At 38.0% G+C, this 20,673-nt stretch overlaps 1 protein-coding gene across 1 annotated transcript; it reads left to right on the top strand.

The window, feature by feature from the left end:
* Positions 1 to 281: 281 nt before the first annotated feature.
* Positions 282 to 11,542, top strand: LOC110937530 (protein TSS). Its single transcript, XM_022179963.2, has 25 exons — positions 282 to 496; positions 1,044 to 1,139; positions 1,274 to 1,335; positions 2,130 to 2,222; positions 2,332 to 2,404; positions 2,509 to 2,832; positions 3,314 to 3,381; positions 3,467 to 3,598; positions 3,673 to 3,714; positions 3,823 to 4,347; positions 4,461 to 4,618; positions 4,699 to 5,203; positions 5,285 to 5,347; positions 5,443 to 5,544; positions 5,809 to 6,111; positions 6,277 to 6,369; positions 6,471 to 6,572; positions 6,752 to 6,856; positions 6,943 to 7,076; positions 7,172 to 7,355; positions 7,447 to 7,578; positions 7,652 to 7,764; positions 7,859 to 7,949; positions 8,938 to 10,891; positions 11,257 to 11,542. The coding sequence occupies exons 2-24, from the start codon at positions 1,079 to 1,081 to the stop codon at positions 10,789 to 10,791; spliced, it is 5,319 nt and encodes a 1,772-aa protein (XP_022035655.1). The 5' UTR covers positions 282 to 496; positions 1,044 to 1,078; the 3' UTR covers positions 10,792 to 10,891; positions 11,257 to 11,542.
* The last annotated feature ends 9,131 nt before the right edge of the window (positions 11,543 to 20,673 follow it).

Genomic DNA, 20,673 nt, shown 5'->3' with positions numbered 1-20,673 from the left:
GTTACTTCTTAATATTTTTTTTCTTTAGTAAATTAACTTTAAAATACCAAACAATATACGCATACATTTAAAAATGTTCACTTAATATCATACACAACCAAACATTTATTAAATCTACTATATATTATCTAAATAGTGATTATTTTATTACTTGAAAATTTAGGTATTCATTTCTTTTATTTCATCTATTAGTTAGATTTTTTTTAATAAATTGAAAATAATATGTCCAAAGCAATCTGACCATTAAATCTCAACCCTTCCTTCCTTATCACCCACTCCCCTCCTCTCACCTCTATATCTTGTTAATTTCATCTTTCCAATCTCTTTTATGGTGCTCCATCCCCTGCTCTCTTTACACAACACTCATAAACCCTAAAAAGCACACACACATACACAAAACCCTTACACACACATCATTGGCTCTGTTTTTTCTTCTGGGTGATTTCATACTCCTGACACTTCGGTAGCTTTTATTGCTCTCTGCTTGCCTTTTCTGGTAATTCTTATCAACATCCATGACCTTTTTTGTCATTTCACAATTCCATAACATTATCTAGCTATAACCCATCAATATTCTAAGTATTTTTTTTTATTGAAAATTCAAAACTTTTGCTTGTATTTAATCCGTTTCCTCTGTTTTTCTTGTATTTAGTTCCTATTGAATTCAAAATCTTTATTGCCTCCATGGACACATTTGTCATTTCACATTGAAATTCATCTTGTTTATTGATGTATCCATGGTTTCTGGTAATTCTTTCTTACTTCAATGGCCATTTTTGTCATTTGGTAATTCCGTGACATTTTCTTGACAAACCAATAAGTTAATCTTCATAATTTAATTAGTTTTCTTGTATAAAGGTCATGTTGAAGGTTAAATTTTATTGCTTATACTTATATTCAATTCATTTATTAAAGTCCATCAAATATTCTTCATGGTGTTATCCAAAAACCAAAGCTTATACTTATATTCAATTCATTTATATGAGGCAATATATTATATATATATATATATTTTTTAATTTTTATTTACTTTTAAAATTCAGAGTAATAAATTACTTAAAGCTTGAGCTTTAAAGAAATGGCACCCAAGAATGGACGTGGAAAGACCAAGGGAGATAAGAAGAAGAAGGAAGAGAAGGGTATAATTTTAAATTTTTAATAATAATAATAATAATCTTTTTTTAGCCAATAATAATAATAAACTATCATTGAAATAATTATTTACTTATTAACTGTTAATTATTTTTTAATTAATGTTTCAACATAATTGCAGTTCTCCCAGTTGTTGTGGATATAACTGTCAATCTACCTGATGATACCCATGTTATACTAAAGGTTTGAACCCCCTTTTTATTTTCATTTTTTTTATTAATAGAATTAATATTCATGGTATTTAGAAATTCATTCGGATAATGGAACCGAGATAGAAAGATGTCTTGATGTTCTTAACAAGTTTATTTTGCTGATTAAACTCACACATATTTGATTTTATTTGTTTGATGATATTGAAGGGCATTTATTTAAAAGAAAAAAGGGTTCTTTAATTCTCTATAATGTGACCAAAATACGAAGTATATCATGAAAGGTAGCTAGAATGTTAGATAAGAATGAAGGTTTGTGACTTGCTTGTAGATAGGGTCAAAAATGTCATTACCAAAATGTTTAGAGGTTATCCGAAACGGTACGTCTACGTCAACGGATGCGTGTAATCTATACCGTATATCAAGCTGTTTTCGAAGAATTTAACACGCACACATACCACCAACGCAACCTAACAAAGAATAGGTGTACAGACAACACCTAAACATGGTCATATAAGTCATATCTTTCGTTTTTTCTATATACTCCATAACTCGGTTATCTTGTTTTTTCAAACATTGTTATTCAATAATATAATATTTAAAATATAGTCCTCGCAAAGGGATGCTGTGGGTCCAACCCGCCAATAAAAAAGATTAAAAAAACATACACGATAGTATTTATTATGATATACTTTAGATGTTACAGTCTTTATTTGTTATCGTTCGATGAAATACAGTAACCGACTTCAATAAATAATAAAATAATGAGAATGTTTCAATTTTATTTAATTATAAAACTTGTAATTTCTAACTAATTTTCTTACACAGGGAATATCAACCGATAGAATTATAGATATTCGTCGACTATTATCAGTGAACACAATAACATGCAACATCACCAACTTTTCATTATCTCACGAGGTAAGAATTAGTTGATGTAGTTGTAGCTTTTTTTTTTTTATTATTATTTTATAAAATTCGATATGGGCCACCTTATTTGTTCAATTGGATCACTTGGCCCACTAAACAGGCAAGAGGCCCACGATTGAAAGATACAGTGGACGTTGCAGCACTAAAGCCCTGCACACTCAATCTCATAGAAGGTAAATAACTATAAGTCCATTTATTACTGCCACGTGGAGGCAAGTGAAGTTGTCTTTGTCAAATGACATATTTATCCTCACGTCTTTTCTCTTTTTACAAACAGAGGACTACGATGCTGAAACCGCCACAGCACATGTGAGACGGTTATTGGACATCGTCGCTTGCACGACGTCGTTTGGACCATCGCCGGTGATCAAGGAGGATTCCGGCAAGAATCCGCCGGAAAACAAGGCGGCGAAGAAAGCGAACAAAGCGCAACAAAACCACAAGCGTTCTTCGACTGTGCAAACACCGGCTCCGCCACCGCAACAACCGCCGTCGAAAGATGCTTCCGTTGACGGAGACGGAGAGCTCAGCAATTCGAGTCCTAAGCTCGGAAGTTTCTACGAGTTTTTCTCTCTATCGCATCTCACTCCTCCGATACAGTGTAAGTATATAATTCACTCGAAACGTACATTCATGATTCACACCGGTAACAACCGTACGGGGACGGTTTCCGATGAAGGATGATTATTCACACACATACACACACGCTCACACCGAGAATTGACGTTATTATCGGCTTACGAGTTACGTCGACATTCGTGTTCATATGCTCTTGTGATTTTTATAGATCGATACATATAGAATTTTCAAATCAGATTGTAGAGTTTGAGATGATGCAGTTATTGTGTTCAGTTGCTTTTGTAAGGACATACTGAAAACTTAATTCGTTCAGATTTATCAAATAGGTTTGTTGCAATGTGAAAACCTAATTTTGTGTACCTGAGATGATTAATATTTGTATGTGGAAATTGAAACTTATTCTGGAATCACTAGGGAACATAAATCTCCCTAAGCTTCCAGGAATAAGATGTTCAATTCAATAATTCATTGGTATACTTACATTTTACCGTGAACCTTGGCAGATGTAAGGAGGGTAACAAGGCAAACAGAAGATGAGAGTTTGATTGAGGATTATCTTTTCTCACTTGAAGTAAGAAAATTACAGAACAATTTAATGTTTATCTGACATGTAAAATGCTTGCAGTATTATTTACATCTTACACTTTATGATAAAGGTGAAGTTGTGCCATGGAAAGCCGGTTCATGTTGAAGTTTGTAGAAATGGATTCTGGAGCAATGGGAAGCAGAGGATTTTATGTCATAACCTTGTTGATTTGTTGCGGCGACTTAGTCGAGCGTTTGATAATGTAAGTTTCTAAATAAACGTTTTCTAGCTCACATTCAATCACGGCCTATCTAAACAAATTGTAACTATTTTCAGGCTTACGAAGAACTCATTAAAGCATTCATTGAAAGGAACAAGGTAAGATTTCTGATATAATCGTTTATTATGGTCTAATAGTTCAAATTATTCTCTCTTGTAATTTTCTTTTTAAAATCAAAATGTTAACAGTTTCTTGACTACCTGCAGTTTGGGAATCTTCCTTATGGTTTCAGAGCCAACACATGGCTCATACCGCCTGTTGCAGCACAAGTACCTTCAGTTTTCCCACCACTTCCTGCAGAAGATGAGAGTTGGGGCGGAAACGGGGGCGGTTTAGGAAGAGGTGGAAAAAGTGATATGCATCCATGGGCTAGTGAATTCATGTATGTTGCATCTATGCCTTGCAAGACAGCAGAAGATAGACAGATTCGAGACAGAAAAGCATTCCTATTGCATAGCTTGTTTGTTGATGTTGCCATTTTCAAAGCGATTTCTGCCATTCAACACATAATGGAAAACCTCAAGTCAAATTGTTCTGATCTAAGTGGCGATGCTATACTTACAGAGAGAATTGGGGACTTAAGAATCACTGTCTTCAAAGATTTTCCTGATGCTAGCTGCAAAGTGGATACAAAAATTGATGGATCCCAAGCAACTGGGGTGGAGAAAGAGAGCTTGGTGGAGAGAAACCTACTTAAAGGGATCACTGCTGATGAGAACACTGCTGCTCATGTAATAATATATTTAAAACGTGTCATATGTAGTTTTTGTTTCTTATTTTTATCAGTGAGAATGAAGTTCTTACCAGTTACCGCCAGTGTTTGACCTTCTCTGTTTGAAAACAGGATATTGCTACTCTAGGTGTAGTCAACTTAAGGTATTGTGGTTATACTGCTGTTGTAAAAGTCGAGGAGAGAGAAGTTGACAAGAAAGTTTCTCCATTGCCATACATTGAGCTTTTAGATCAGCCTGATGGTGGAGCCTGTGCCCTCAATATCAACAGGTTTTTTCTCACCAACTAACATATGTTTTTAAACATCCTTATGTTATCAGAAGCTTATGTTATTTTTACTTCTTTTGCAGTTTGAGGTTGTTGCTACACAAAAAAACTTCACAACACAATAACGTCCTCCCTAATTTAAAAAGATCCGGAAGTGAAGAGCTCGCTTCCCGAGGTCTTGTTGAGAGGCTAATAAAGGAGAGTCTACATAAGCTCCAAGAAGAGTGTGTAGGAACCGACAACTTTACAAGATGGGAACTTGGAGCTTGCTGGATACAACATTTGCAAGACCAAAAGAAAACAGAAAAAGACAAGAAAGTTTCCACTAAAAAAGGGAAGAATGAGATGAAAGTTGAAGGGCTTGGGACACCTCTTAGGTCCCTCAAGAACAAGAAAAAAGATTCAGAGGGAAGCAATATAGAATCGATAGTTGCTGATGTTAATGGGGAAGTAGAGAATTCTGTGTTAGATTTTGCAGAATCCCAGCTGGAGGCTAATGCAACTGAAAATGAGGCTGCTTTAAAAAAATTGTTATCTGATGCTGCTTTTACTCGGCTTAAAGAGTCAGATACAGGACTCCATCGCAAGGTATGCTTGAAATAATAGATGTCTTGGACGATTATATTCTTGCATAGTAATATAATATAACCTGCTGTTTGTTATGTGTAGTCTTTGCTGGAGCTGATTGACCAATCTCAAAAATATTACAATGAAGTTGCTTTAACAAAATTGGTAATACAAAGCCACAGTTATCATATGATTCTTATCCCAAGTGATCTTTGTGTAAGTTTCATATCTAACAACTTATAACGCTAAATTGTATGCAGGTTGCAGATTTTGGTTCATTGGAACTATCACCAGTTGATGGGCGAACTTTAACTGATTTTATGCACACACGAGGTCTCCGCATGCGTTCTCTAGGACAAGTGGTTAGTGCCTTGATACACACCTTCATTACTCATTGGTTAATCTATCTGTAGGTCAATCTCAAAGATTTTCTGTTTCCAGAAAATCTTCATGAAGTTTTTCTATTTTGCTCTTTAAATCTTTATATGCATAGTTGCACACCCTTTGCTTTTAATTTTTGGTCTTGACAATGAACTCTCTTTTATGATTTTAGTTTTTTAATTTTTGGTATTTGCAACTTAGAATCCTTGATCTGACGTGACGTTGCTATTACTCTCTTTGATCAGGTTAAGCTTTCAGAAAAATTATCACATGTGCAATCTCTGTGCATACATGAAATGATAGTACGAGCTTTTAAGCACATTCTACAAGCAGTGATTGCTGTTGTTTCTAAAGCAGAGGAAATGGCTGATGCAATTGCAGCTGCATTGAATCTTATGCTTGGGGTTCCAGAAAGCGAGCAGGCTGTTGATTCACTAACAAGAACATGGCTTGATGTTTTCTTAAAGAAGAGATACGACTGGGATCTTTCCACCTTTAACTACACAGAACTCAGAAAAATTGCTATATTACGTGGCTTATGTCATAAGGTAATTAAATACTAATTACCCTCTCTTAAGCATCATTAATATTACCAATCTATGTTGCTGAAACACACATCATGTGTCGTAGGGTAATAGCTGTCAAACTACACTAGCTTAATAAAATTTATGAGAAATTGGTTAGCTGTAAACAACTTGGTATTCATATTCCAGGTTGGGGTTGAGCTGGTTCCAAGAGATTTTGATATGAATACTCCCAACCCTTTCAAAAAAGAGGACATCATCAGCTTAGTACCAGTGCATAAGGTATTGAATCACACCTTTTAATGATTTCAACAGATCTTATTTGATTGTATCTTACCGGTCAAAGTCCATATTTTTTATTTTTGTTTTTTATTTTATTGCAGCAAGCAGCATGTTCGTCTGCTGATGGACGTCAACTTCTGGAATCATCAAAGACAGCTCTGGATAAGGGAAAACTTGAAGATGCAGTTAGCTATGGAACAAAGGTACCAAAGTTTTACCAATGAACAATTGGATAATATATTTCATTACTATACGTTGCCTCTTCTCATTTGCATTATTATCATTAAGCATAGTAAGCTTTTATAGAATAACGGTTTGGTTCTTGTCGTTTATTTCAAATAATTTGTATAGTTTACATGTTATTACTTATCTTTCTTTTCAGGCTCTTGCAAAGCTAGTTGCAGTGTGTGGTCCCTATCACCGAATAACAGCAGGAGCTTACAGCCTCCTAGCCGTAGTTTTGTATCATACTGGGGACTTCAATCAGGTCTTTATTTTCTAATGAGTGTTAGATTTATCCAGATATTTTTAATTGTTTAATTTATGCCTCTTAAGTTTTCCAATTGAATGCAGGCCACAATCTACCAACAAAAAGCTTTGGACATCAATGAGAGAGAATTGGGATTGGATCATCCAGATACCATGAAAAGTTATGGAGATCTTGCTGTCTTCTACTATCGCCTTCAACATACAGAGTTGGCTCTCAAGTAATTTCTTTTTATATTCTGCGAATCCTATTTCAGATCGACATCTTTGTTTTGACTTTTGACTAACCTTTTCTGAATTTAATCAATAATATCAGGTATGTAAAACGGGCATTGTATTTGCTACATCTAACTTGTGGGGCATCACATCCAAATACTGCTGCAACATACATTAATGTAGCTATGATGGAAGAAGGCCTGGGAAACGTTCATGTTGCCCTCAGATATCTCCATAAAGCTCTCAAGTGCAACCAAAAATTACTCGGCCCAGACCATATCCAGGTTGTTTACTTCTCCTTTGTTAACATGACTCCTGATGGTGCATGTCTGAAAAGATGATATTAACCCTACCCTTTATGCTCCTGTTTTTCAGACTGCTGCTAGTTACCATGCAATAGCTATTGCACTTTCTTTGATGGAAGCTTACCCTCTTAGTGTCCAGCATGAACAAACCACCTTGCAGATACTACGTGCAAAGCTGGGTCCAGATGATTTACGCACACAGGTAATATATATTATAGTTTTTAGCAAGGTTGTAATGTATTTGTTTTATATCAATTTAATAACTTTTGATGCAGGATGCTGCTGCATGGCTCGAGTATTTTGAATCCAAAGCACTTGAACAACAAGAAGCTGCAAGAAACGGGACTCGGAAACCAGATGCATCCATAGCTAGCAAAGGCCATCTTAGGTGTGTCGGAAGTGCTTTCAGTTTCAAATTCCTAATATCAAACAATGATTTGTTTTAACAATGACTAAAGTTTTATTATTGATATTATGTGCAGTGTATCGGATTTGCTTGATTATATTAATCCAAGTCATGATGGCCAAGGGACTGATGGTGTGGGTTTAAAAAGGAAAACCTATATTCAGAAGGTATGTTTAATTATTTACTTGTATATAAATGGGTTCAACCCGACCCGAACCCGAATCGTGTCATACATATGAACCCAAATACAACAGAATATTCGCGGGTTGACCCGAACACGACCCGTTTAACGCAATTTTTTTTTTCTAATTTTTTTCACAAATTAATATATTAAAGTTAAAATTTACTACTAGAAACACAAATATATTATACAGTTACATTTAAATTATAAAATCTTATGTCAATTTCTCTTTTTAAGTTATATTTATATGGCATAAAATACACGCCCAATTCTATATACTCTTAAAAGACAAAGTCGGAGGAAACCCCATCGGCTTTGCCTCCCCCTCCTCCATACTTCTACGATATTGCAATTTTAGTCCCTTAACTTTGATATCTTCAAAGTTTCATAAAATGGCAAATTTAGTCCCTATACTACGACTCCATTTTACAAATACTTTGCTTTTGACACCCCAACTTTGTGGTAGTTTCCTTTTCAGCCCCAACTTTGTGGTAGTTTCCTTTTTAGCCCCAACTTTGTTATAGTTTCCTTCTTACCCCAAAACTTTATCAAATTTTATCTTTACCATTTCTTAGCCCTTAAGTTTACGAAATGCAATTTTAACCACTTAACTTTTTATGAACTTTGTAAATGCCACTTTGACCCCCTCGAGAGTTTTTGCCTTGACAATATAAATTCGAGTTAGTCGGGTCGCATATAATACGTTGTGATTGTACAATATAAATTCGATTTACGTTACATTTTGATCCAATCGCAATGCAACTATAGGATACATTGAGTTCAATCGGATACGTCAAAACGTGCGTTTTCATATGGTTAACACATCACGTAACGCTTGGACTAATCCGTTCGATATTTGCGAAGTACCCGCGCCGCAACGCGCGCGGTTCGTGTTAGAAATTCACACCCCTATATATAATATTGATAGTAACTAATGCAACTGTATCTTAATATATTACTTGTTCTATTTCCAGTTAAAGGGGAAATCGTACCAGAACTCGGAGGTTACAAATTCTGATGACTCGTTATCAAAAGATCTTGTGAAAGAAGTTTCAGATGAAGAGAAGCAAAATCCAGCCCTTGAACATGAACATGACATACAGGTGAATGAAGAACCTGTTGACTCGGGCCCACCTGTCAAGGAAGAGCCCATTGATGAAATTCCAATTCCAAAACTGGAGAAAACTGCTGCACAAAACTTTGTTATTGCCGATGATGTCTTTCCTGAAGGAGAAGAAGGATGGCAATCCGTTCAAAGGCCTAGATCAGCAGGCTCACATGGAAGGCGATTAAGACAGAAGAAAGCGGCTTTCAACAAGGTTTATAGTTATCAAAAGAAAGAGTTACTGCATGAATCTGAAGAGAAATTGAAGAATAACTTTCAAAACGGTAAGTATCACTTTGTGAAGAAACGAGCAAGTTATGCTGATTACCACACTGCGAAAGTTCCCTCTTCTAATCATAAATTTGGAAGGAGAGTCGTCAAGGCATTGACTTACAGAGTTAAGTCAGCGCCGGTATCTACTCCAGAAGAAATTAACACAAGTGGTAAAGAGGAATCTAACTCTTCAGTTGAAGTCGGCCCCACACAAACGACAAAAGAAGTAGCTCTGGTCCCACCACAGAGAAGCTCTATAGTTAGTATCGGGAGATCCCCTTCTTACAAAGAAGTAGCTCTGGCCCCACCAGGTAGCATCTCCTTGTTGCAGTTTGAGTCTCAAAGTGATACTCCTGATGACAAGGAAATTGATGATGGTAAAAATGACGATTTTACCATTCCAAAAGAAATTTCCGAGTCTGAAATTAAGGAAGAGAAACTTGAGGTAGAAAGTTTGAAAGATGAAATACGAGAAACTCATTTGAGTGAGTTAGTAGGAGACACACATACAGAAACTGTACCTGAAAATGTTGAGGGTGATGAAATAGTTGACAAAAGTGTCATTGACATACAACTTCCATTAGTTTCAGATCTATCTGAGAAAGATTCTTCTACAAAAGTTAGTTCTCCAACTTACGCTCAAGAACTCCCAAACAAGAAGTTATCTGCATCAGCTACACCATTTAACCCAACATCACAAGCTGTACGTGTTCCACCGATCCCCATGAACATAGCTCTCCCACCTGGTCCCACCCCGTGGCAAATGAACATGAATCTTCACCCGAGGCCCACCAATGTCTTACCTGGAGTAAATCCAATGTGTTCGTCTCCCCACCAACCTTACCCCACACCCCCGGGAACCCCAAATATAATCCACCCGTTGCCTCTTATGTACTCTCCTCCTGGCCCACCTTATACACAAGCTCCATCCTTGCCTATAACCACTGGTCCCTTCCATCCCAATCATTTTGCATATATGGGTGCTAACGGGTTACAGTATGTTACTGGCCCAGTTTGGCCCAATGGCCATCCGATGGAATTCTCCATCTCACCACCAGCAGTAAGGCCCATTTCTGATCCAATTTTGGAGACAAAACAGGTGGAGGTTGAAACTAAGGAAGAAGCTGGTCTTGAAGGGGCGAAAGTTATTAATGAAATTGTTGGTGTTAAACCAGAGAACATTGGTTCAAACTGGAATTTGGGAAGCAGTGGTGATAGTCATGTGCTTAAGCCACCACCTCAAAAGGTTGAAAATGAGAAGACGTTTAATATTTTGATAAGGGGGAGAAGAAACCGGAAGCAGACTTTGAGAATGCCGATTAGTTTGTTGAACAAACCGTATAATTCGCAGTCTTTTAAAGTTGTGTATAGCCGAGTGATCAGAGGAAGTGAAGGTTCGAAGTCTACTAGTTTTTCTTCTGAAGGAAATGGGGCAACTACTGCTGCTTAACTGAAGTGCGGTTTATAATTTTGACCTGATATCATTAGCTTTGGATCATGCATGCAGTTTTTACATGGATCTCCAAACATTCGTTCAAGAGAATTTACAGGTTAGCTTAATAGCTTGTTATGTACTTACATGATTATGAAAATCTTCTATAGATTAATAGCTTGTGGTTTTTTTACATGAATTATGAAAATCTTCTATGGAAGTGAAACTTTAAAATATTTGCTTGAACCTGTACAAGTCTAATTCAGAATGATTTGGATGTGTTTTATATACAAACGTTTGAATGTAAATATTCATATTTAGCTAAAAGGGGACGAGTCAAAGGTTGAAGTGGTAAAAGTAACGAGACTCTCAGTTTCAGTCGTCGATATATCTTTTCCTTATTATAAATGAACAATGATGTGTAAATTGTCAAATCTCTATGTTGGTATTTCACTCAAAACTTGGGGTTTACATGTGTTTCAGGTTCCAAACCAGAGGGTTAACAGGATTTCCAAGATGTTGAATATTGGCAAGAACACAGGTTTTTTTTGGATTCTTGATTCATATCCTTACAAGACTGAATTGGTTATAGTTGGTGATATTTTAATTGGATTTAATTGTATATGGGACCATTTTTGTTGAAACTGAGATTTGATTTATGGACACAAGTGCATAATAAATTTCTTGGTGAACCAACCATGCAGAAGTGCTGCTGATGATACTAATAATAGAAGCAGTTTCTAGTAATTCATGTTATGATTTTTGAGTTTTTATTTCGCATTCCAACGTGAATGATTATTGATTGTCATGCCCCCCTCATCATCCTTAACAAGCCCCTTCGCATAAACTGCTTCTTTGATGAGTTTTATCGACGCTTCAATGTCATCCAACAGTTTTTGAGGATCCGGGATGGTATTTTCATCAACCAAAAGGACTATTGTCATCTTGTTAACGTAGCTTTGGAAATCAATCATCAAACCTTGATGCCGAACGTTTTAAGAACAAAGGCGGCTAGTGAAAAGGAACACATAGCCTTGAGCGAGTGCTTTTTTCGATGGATGGTTGCCTTGGCTTCTCTAACGTAGTCTAGCGGATCATCTCTTATACCGTCGGTGAATGGAAGGATGACGTGACCAACCCAATTCCCCCACTTTGCCTCCGTATTCTTCTCCATCATATCAGCCAATGAATATTTATTCCACAACTTAACTAAAAAAGCGCCGTTGGGAGATTTAAAACCGAAAATATGAAAATATGAATGAGATACTCACTTGAATGCCTGAAGCTGGTCTTATGTTGACTAAAAGCGTTGACCGCAGTTGTATCTTCTTGGGAGGTTGTTTTTCTTCTCGGTTACACCTTCATCTTTTTGTCACTCACCTAATTACAAATATTATATCATTTCCCTTTTTTAAGTTCAAAAGAAAACTATAACAATACAAAACTCGACCAAAATGGGCATAGAAAGTTGGTTTGGTCCTATGATACCGGAATGTTCAAACATAATTTCTTGTCTAAACAACGTAGTGAAGGACTGAAAGTTAGAGGAAAGAACTCACCATATCTCCGGTTGAGGTACTATGATAATCCAACTTAGTTCACTCCTAATGCGACGACGTTAACAGTCTGAAAGATTTAAAGGAAAATGTACATTTTGTTACAAGAGTTCTTACATATTTATGCAAACCTTTTTCTAAGGGGATAACTAAATAAACAACTTGTGACCAAAAACTTTCTAAAATAGTTATTTGACCGAAAAGTTCTCTAAAATAGAAAAACAATACGAAAAGTGGACAGATAACTTTTGAAAAGTGAGCCTAAGCCTAAGCCTGCAGATCTTACTCCTGAAAGTACCCATACTGCACAAATAACTTTCGAAAAGTGGACTAGGTGCAATCACATGTCTTTCATGTTCATGAAGCAATCCATCAACACAGCAATTCGAGGAGCCATTCCAGATTCTGATGACACTAAAACCTACTTGGCTTCTGTGGATGAGCAATTCAAAGGGACGTCTAAGGTTCACACGAGTACTTTCATTCGCTGGTGACTACTAACTATGATGGGAGGAGCGGTATTAATGAGCACAACATGATGCTAAACGACATGGCCCATAAATTGAAGGGATTAGACAGGGTGACCAGTGATGGTTTTCTCGTACACTTCATTATGACCTCACTTCCTTCGTCCTATGAAACATTCAAGATCAATTACAACACTCAGAAGGACAAAAGGACGATAAGTGAGCTGATCGCCATGTGCCTGCAGGAGGAAGAACGTATGAAGATGGACAGAACTGCTGACGTTGCTTATCTTTCTACCACAAATTCAAAGAAGAGGAAGAAAAATAATTGAAGAAAAGAATCTTTTAAAGTCCAAAAGCCTAATCCAAGTGCACTTTCCTGCTCTAAGAACTACTCCTTAGGCAAACTTACTACAAGTTTTGCGAAAAGATAGGACATAAGTAGAAGGAATGCCTCGACTTTAAGGAGTGGCTGGCTGGCTAAGAAAGGTAATAATCTGTTCATGACACTTGAGTCATATAATTTAAATGTTCTTGCTAATTCTTGGTGGTTTGATTCTAGTTCTATGGTTCATGTGACCAATTCTACTCAGAGATTCCTTATAATCCGGAGGCTGGGAAGAAACCAAAGAACACTAAAAATGGGGAATGATAAGGAACTAGAAGTGAAGGTTGTGGGAACATTACAATTATTTATGAAAACTGGTTTGTGCATAAACTTTATGATACCTTATATGTTCCTGAGGTTACTCGAAACCTTGTATCAAGACCAAAGTTAGACATAGACGGTTTTGTTGTTTCTCATGGTCATCACAAACTCTTTATTCTTTATGATTCAATAGTGTATGGCACTGGTGTTTTGGTCAAAAATTACCTAAGCAATTTAATGATCAAATTAGTTAAGTGAGGTAGTGTGCTAGAAATTGTTGTTAAAAATGTGCTTGTTGAGTTGTTTATGAAAACAGTGTTTGGGATACGGCTCAGGATATCGAGCTGTATTATTGATCAAACAATGAGCAAAAAGTAAAGTAAATAACACGAGATGTACGAGGAAAGCCCTTGATCAATCTAGATCGCCGGCATAAAACCTCGGGAGCTGACAATCGCAGCTGCCTTGTTCTTCTTATTGCTTCAAATATCAGGATACAGTGCAGGATGTGGTGCGGATCAACTAAGTGTTACAATGTGATCTGATTACAAGTGTAGTGATTGCTGTGAGCTAGAGAGCAAGAGTGTATGGAAGTGTTCGTGTCAAAGTGTGTGCCTTAAACTGATCCACCACATCTATTTATAGTAAAGATAAACCAACTAACTACCCTAAACTTGCGGGATCCACCGGATATTCCCTCATCGAACGTTGTAGACCTGGTCTCTCAGGCTCAACGTCTCTTCTTTAACAACTTCTTCCGAGTCTTGAGGAGAAGAAGTCATTTCGACCGTTGGTAAGTCTTAGTCTTCAACCTGCACGTGGTTAATTAACAAGTCTCAGGATATTACCCAAGATGTCAGTAATATCCTCTTCCAGCATCCTGGTCACAAGCGAACAAACTAAGGCAGGATATTGGTCAGGATATGCATGCTTAGAAAATGACCCATAACAATTGTCCCCAAATATATCTGTTGGTGTACCAATCCAACGGATATATTTCGAAAATCTTATCCCATAACTCATGGCATTTAAAATAAAGCGACGGTCAAGATCACATCGTAACTTCCGACGCGTCTTTTACTCAATGAAGATTTACGATGCCCCTATATCTTCTCTCTTCTTGTTTGAAAAGCAGATATCTCCAACAGAAACTTCAGGTAATTTCTTCACTTCAAATTTTCTTCCTGTCAATTTACTTCATTTCGCTTGCAATGGATACCAAGGTCTTCACCCAGCAGAATCTCCTTAAAAATCCCGAGAAGGAGGTCTGCGCTTTTGACAATGCGGACATCGCAGCTTTAAGAGCTTCCGGTGCCTTTCCCGACGGCACAATCTTCAGACCATTAGATCGGTCAGTCCGATCGGACGTTTCTTCTACCGAATGGATTTGTTTTCCGGCATATCCCTTTTCACTAGGTCTTCGGTACCCTTTTCCTGAATTCATGATGCAATTCTTTCGAACCACCGGCATCTCTTTTGCCCAAACCATGCCCATGGTTTGGAGAGTATTGATTGTAAAAATAAAAAATCTCCATTGTTCTGACCTTCGCATCGAGGACTTGCCTATCGCTTATCGTCTCCGATCCCACGGCTCCAGCCGATTTCTGCTTTCTCGACATCCAGCAAACCCTTGATTCTTAAAGCCACCAAAAACGAAGACAGATGGCAACGCAAATTTTTCTTTGTCACACGAGATTCCATTGCCGAGGGTGCCAACCTTCTGGTGGAGTGGTTAACCACCGGTAGGATCATAAACATCCTCATAAACCATTTAATTGCTGTCCTCCACTAATACCCTTCTTTTTGATCTTTATGCAGTGAACTTTAAGGAAGTGGCTCCTCCTGGCGCTGATTCAGAAGAGAGAATCAATACCATTTACCGGTTACCTGCAATAGATAGAACTTTCACCACGCACGTCCCGAGTTCCAGCCAATACTCGTCATCTGAGATGTCTGGTAAGAATTTCTTTCAGAATAGTTAGTCACAATAGTATAGAGATAAAAATAAAGACTAAAACTTTTCCCTTTTATGCAGCACTAGCCAAGATTCCTGAAGTCTTTGACCTTGACGAATTGGACAGCTACTCCGATCAGATCCAGGTCAAGAAAGAGCCTAACCCTAAAGCTACAGCCACGTCCAAACCCAGCAGCTCCAAAGACATCGTCTTACCTAAACCTTCACCGGCCACCAAACCCCGAAGTTCAAGTTCCCGCAAAAGGAAAGAACCTGATTCCCCTGTCATTTCCGACATATTTCCTTACGAGAAGCACGGGTTCATTGAAGCTAGCGGGTTTATGACTTCTTTTCTTAATCAAGTCAGTATTCTCATACCATATCCTGCAATTTATACTACTATCAAAGGTTTATTAATATCTATCTTTTTACTTTTGTAGGGTCTCGAGCGTTTGGTTAACTTATATCAAGAATCCTGCAAGCTCAACAAGACACTCGAATCTAAATTAAAGGAAGCAGAAGTCACGATCTCTGACCAAGGTATGATTGCGGCCGCCAAATCTCGTCATTATGAGGAGAAATACAAAGATATGACCCAAGAACACCAAGCTGCTCTCAACCAAGCCACTCTTCAAGCCCAGGCCAATCTAGAAGCCGCCCATGTGCAATACGAACGGGATATTGTCAGCTACCGGGAGAGCCTCAAAAGTTCCGTCGTAATTTCTCTCCTTCAAGCCAGGTTGAAGATGGCTCACGAAGCCAAAACACTAGGCTTTGATTGTCCTTCCTGGGATTTGCTGCTTGGGAGACCAAGCTGAAGAACCTTGGCGGCACCTTCTCCAAATCAAATGCCGATGAATCTTCCAAGGCAGCCGAAAAAGCAACCAATGCTGAGAAGGATGCTGGGGCGGATTCCAAGATGGATGCTGCTGAAACCACTATGGACCAAGAAGGCGCTACCCCCTAGAACCTATTTCCTTTAAATTTTTCGAACAATTTTATGTTTCTAAGAACAATTTGTATTTCCGTATTTGAACAATTCGATAGCCGAAGGTGGATGGATCCTGGGTTTCAGGATGAAACCTTTGGTTATCAAGGAATAATTATTTCATCTCTTTCCAAGCATAAATTTTTCAAAAAATCCATCCTGTTATCTCACAAAATATCCTGATCAGTATGCTCAGTAATATATCATAAAACTCTTTATTAGATAGAACTTACAAACACCAGCTCAGCTTCGTAGAAAGTGTTTGATTAATAACTACTTTTAAATGATCAAAATCCCAAACTATTACTAGTTTCAAACATCCTAATCAATTGTTCTGAAAAAGACTTTGAGAATATATCAGGATATTTGTCCTTTTTATAAAACATAATGTCATTAAACGATGTTCGCAAAGGAAAGATCGTACCAGAAATAGGATATAAACCTATTACCAAACTCCAATCCCTTTGCGATTCTTCCCATAAAGGTGTCCCCTGTGCAAGGTACTTAGTGCATTAGTTCCAAATCCTATCTTTTTAGCTTTTGCACCATCACCTTAATGGGAATGTCCCCTGTGTACAATGCCTTCAAATACTTTAGAAATCTTCTGAATGTTAGTTTTCATCGTTTAGGCAATTTTTTATGTCCCAGGGGCAAAACCCAAAGGTGTACTGGAGATAAAATCCTTATATCCTGGGGCAAATACCAAATTTTCATGGGCTACAGGCGGGAGTGTATAAACTCCAAGACTTAGAAAGGTGAACACCTTTAAACCTTAGAGAGTATGAAAATACCCTTTCCTGAGAGAGGGTGATCAATCCTCATATACCTTTAGGATTCAGGATATAGCCAATAGTAACGAAATTGTCAGCCACTTTTACATGGACTGGTCCCGCCACCTTGAACTATCCCTGAATAGCTTGCGCTCCAGGCGGGGTGTTTAAACCCAATTCGGAAGAAAGGTGAATACCTTTAAACCTGTGAAGGGATCAGTATCCCTTAAACGTGAGAGAGGGGGCCAATCCTCTAGTCTTTCAAGTTATCCTGAGCACATATCCTGGAGCTACATCCTGAAACATATCTTGCAAAACAATTGTAAACTAAGGTGGGTGCTAGCTTGGCTAACACCCCTCCGATGCTTAAGTCAGTATTGGGTTTCAAAGAATTAATTAAACCAAACATATTTAAAAAAGGTAGAATTCATACCATCCTGAGTTAGAAATTAAATTCTAAACTCACTTGAAATAGAGTTTGAGGTGTATAGCATTCCAGGACCTTGGTAGCATATCCCCCTCCATATTCTTGAGTCTGTATGGTCCTTTTCCTGCTTCTGATTCAACCTCGTATGGTCCTTCCCATTTTGGGGCTAGCTTGCCATCGGCAGGATTGGTAGTATTCTAAAAAGCCTTTCTTAGTACCCAATCTCCAACCTTAAACCTTCTGGTCCTAATGTTCTTGTTATATGCCCTGGATATTCTCTGCTACCATCCTTAGCCTTGCCGCATCTCTTTTCTCATCTATAGTGTCTAAATCTTGACACAAGGCATCAGGATTCTGCTCAGGATCACTTAGGGTTGATCTTACAGTGGGTATTGTCATTTCTGTTGGGATTACTGCCTCTGCTCCAAATACTAAGGAAAATGGAGTTTGCCCAGTAGCATTCTTCATAGTTGTCCTGTCAGCCCATAGGACAAATGGTAGTTCTTCTGCCCATCTTCCCTTCTTAGCCCCAAGTCTCTTTTTCAGATTGTTGACAATTATCTTGTTTGATGATTCTGCCTGCCCATTCGCTTGAGGATGTACTGGAGTAGATGTTATCATTTTGATTCCCCAACTCTTGCAGAAATCAGTGGTCCTCTTGCTTATAAACTGGGACCCATTATCACAAATGATTTCAGCTGGTACCCCGAACCTGGTCAGGATATTCCTTTTTATGAAGGACACTACTTCTTGGTCTCTAACTTGGACAAAGGCTTCAGCTTCAACCCATTTAGAGAAATAATCCGTCATTGCTAGCATAAAGACTTTTCCTCCCGGGGCCTTTGGTAATTTTCCTACTATATCCATCCCCCACTTCATAAATGGCCAAGGGGAAACAATAGGATATAATGGTTCAGCAGGCTGATGCAATATGTTACTATGTCTTTGGCACGCATCACATCTTCGAGCATACTCTGTGGCATCTTTTCTCATTGTTGGCCAATAATATCCTGTCCTTAATACTTTCGAAAATAATGACCTGCCCCCAGTATGGTTACCACAATCCCCTTCATGTATATCCCGAAGAACTTCTTTGGCTTCAGTATCCTCCAAGCATCTCAAGTATGGTCCTGCAAGAGATTTCTTATATAAAATATTATTTATAATAGTGAATCGTGATACCTTCATCCTAAATGTTTTAGGATTTTCATCTTCGGGGATATGTCCTTCCTTTAGATATCTCATAATTGGAGTTGTCCAGGACTTAGGATCCCCTTCAGGATACACCACTCCAGGATTTTGAATACTAGCTACTCCCTTATGCTGAGGATCCGTTGCAGGATACAGGATATGTAATATCGGTATCGGGGTCCCTTCTGGTATCCTGACTGATGATCCCAAGTTTGCCAATGCGTCTGCTTCGGCGTTATCCTCTCTTGGTACCTGTTCAAGTGTAAAAATATCGAAATATCCTGCTAATTTTTTAAGAATACCGAGGTATTCAATTAGTTTCTCACCCTTGACTGCATAGGATCCATTAAAATGATTAGTAATTAACAAGGAATCAACATATACTTGCAAATTCTTGATATTCATATTCTTAGCCAATTCTAATCCTGCGATTAAAGCTTCATATTCTGCCTCATTGTTAGTAGCAGGGAATTCACATCTAACAGCCTGGGGTATTATGTCCCCCCTGTGGCGATTTTAGTAGTATACCTAAACCTACACCCCTTACATTAGATGCACCATCAGTATATAATATCCAGGATTCTAAGTTCTCTCCTAGTTGTTGCACTTCTAGGTCTACTTCATTTTGAATATCACTACTGAAATCAGCCACAAAGTCTGCTAGAGCCTGAGACTTTATTGCATTTCTAGGTTCATATACTAAATCATAGGCACTTAATTTTACCGACCACTTAGCCATTCTACCCGACATCTCCGGTTTCCTAAGCACATTCTTAATAGGATAATTAGTTTTAACATGAATCCTATGTGTTTCAAAATAATGTCTAAGCTTTGTTGATGCCATTACTAGAGCCAATATTAGTTTTTCTAGGTGAGAATATCTAGTTTCAGCATTTAACAAACTTTTGCTAACATAATAAACAGGATACTGCTGACCTTCATGATCCTTTACGAGTACCGCACTTACTGCATTCCCTGATACTGCAAGATACAGGGATAATGGTTCGCCATCTTCAGGCTTCATCAATAGAGGCGCGGTTGAGAGATACTGCTTCAAATCCTGTAGGGCTGCTTCATGCTTCTCGCCCCATTCGAATTTCTTATTCTTTTTCAGGATATCATATAATTCTTTACACTTTTCCGAGGATCTTGAAATGAACCTATTCAGGGCTGCCACACATCCTGTTAACCGCTGAACATCCTTCATGTTCGAGGGTGACTTTATATTCAAGATAGCTTTAATCTGCTCTGGGCTCGCCTCTATCCCTCTTTTTGTCACCATGTATCCAAGAAACTTTCCTGCCCCCACTCCGAAATGGCATTTAGCAGGATTCAGCTTCATGTTGTATTGATCCAGGATATCAAATGCTCCCTTTATATCCTGGAGGTGATCCTCAGCCTTTTTAGATTTCACCACCATATCATCAATATATACTTCCATGGTGTCCCCCAGTTTCTCTTTGAACATCATGTTCACCAATCTTTGATACGTTGCACCTGCATTTTTTAAACCAAAAGGCATAGCAGTATAACAGTAAATACCTGTTGGTGTCATGAAAGCAGTATCCTCCTGGTCTGAAGGTTCCATTTGAATCTGCTGGAATCCTGAGGATGCATCCATGAAGGTTAACATTTCATGGCCGGCAGTGGCATCTACCATCGAGTCTATATGAGGCAGAGGGAATGGGTCTTTTGGACAAGCTTTGTTCAGGTCTGTGTAGTCTACACAAACTCTCCACTTCCCATTCTTCTTTTGAACCACTAACACATTTGCTAGCCACCTAGGGAATTTGACTTCTCTAATCATTCTAGACTTCAATAATCTTTCAACCTCCTCTTGGATAATTGCATTCCGCTCAGGGGCGAATTTCCTTCTCTTTTGTTGTATAGGTTTGTAT

Source organism: Helianthus annuus, chromosome 4, assembly GCF_002127325.2.
Source record: "Helianthus annuus cultivar XRQ/B chromosome 4, HanXRQr2.0-SUNRISE, whole genome shotgun sequence".
NCBI lineage: Eukaryota > Viridiplantae > Streptophyta > Magnoliopsida > Asterales > Asteraceae > Helianthus > Helianthus annuus.
The sequence above is the reverse complement of the archived record's forward strand: the minus strand, read 5'-3'. Positions and strand labels throughout refer to the sequence as shown.

Bases quoted from the DNA above. Each gene is read 5' to 3' on its own strand.
- LOC110937530 (XM_022179963.2), top strand. From the start codon at position 1,079: ATGGCACCCAAGAATGGACGTGGAAAGACCAAGGGAGATAAGAAGAAG. The intron at 3,599-3,672 runs GTAAGTTTCTAA...AACTATTTTCAG, and splicing joins TTAGTCGAGCGTTTGATAAT to GCTTACGAAGAACTCATTAA. The intron at 6,857-6,942 runs GTCTTTATTTTC...AATTGAATGCAG, and splicing joins ATACTGGGGACTTCAATCAG to GCCACAATCTACCAACAAAA.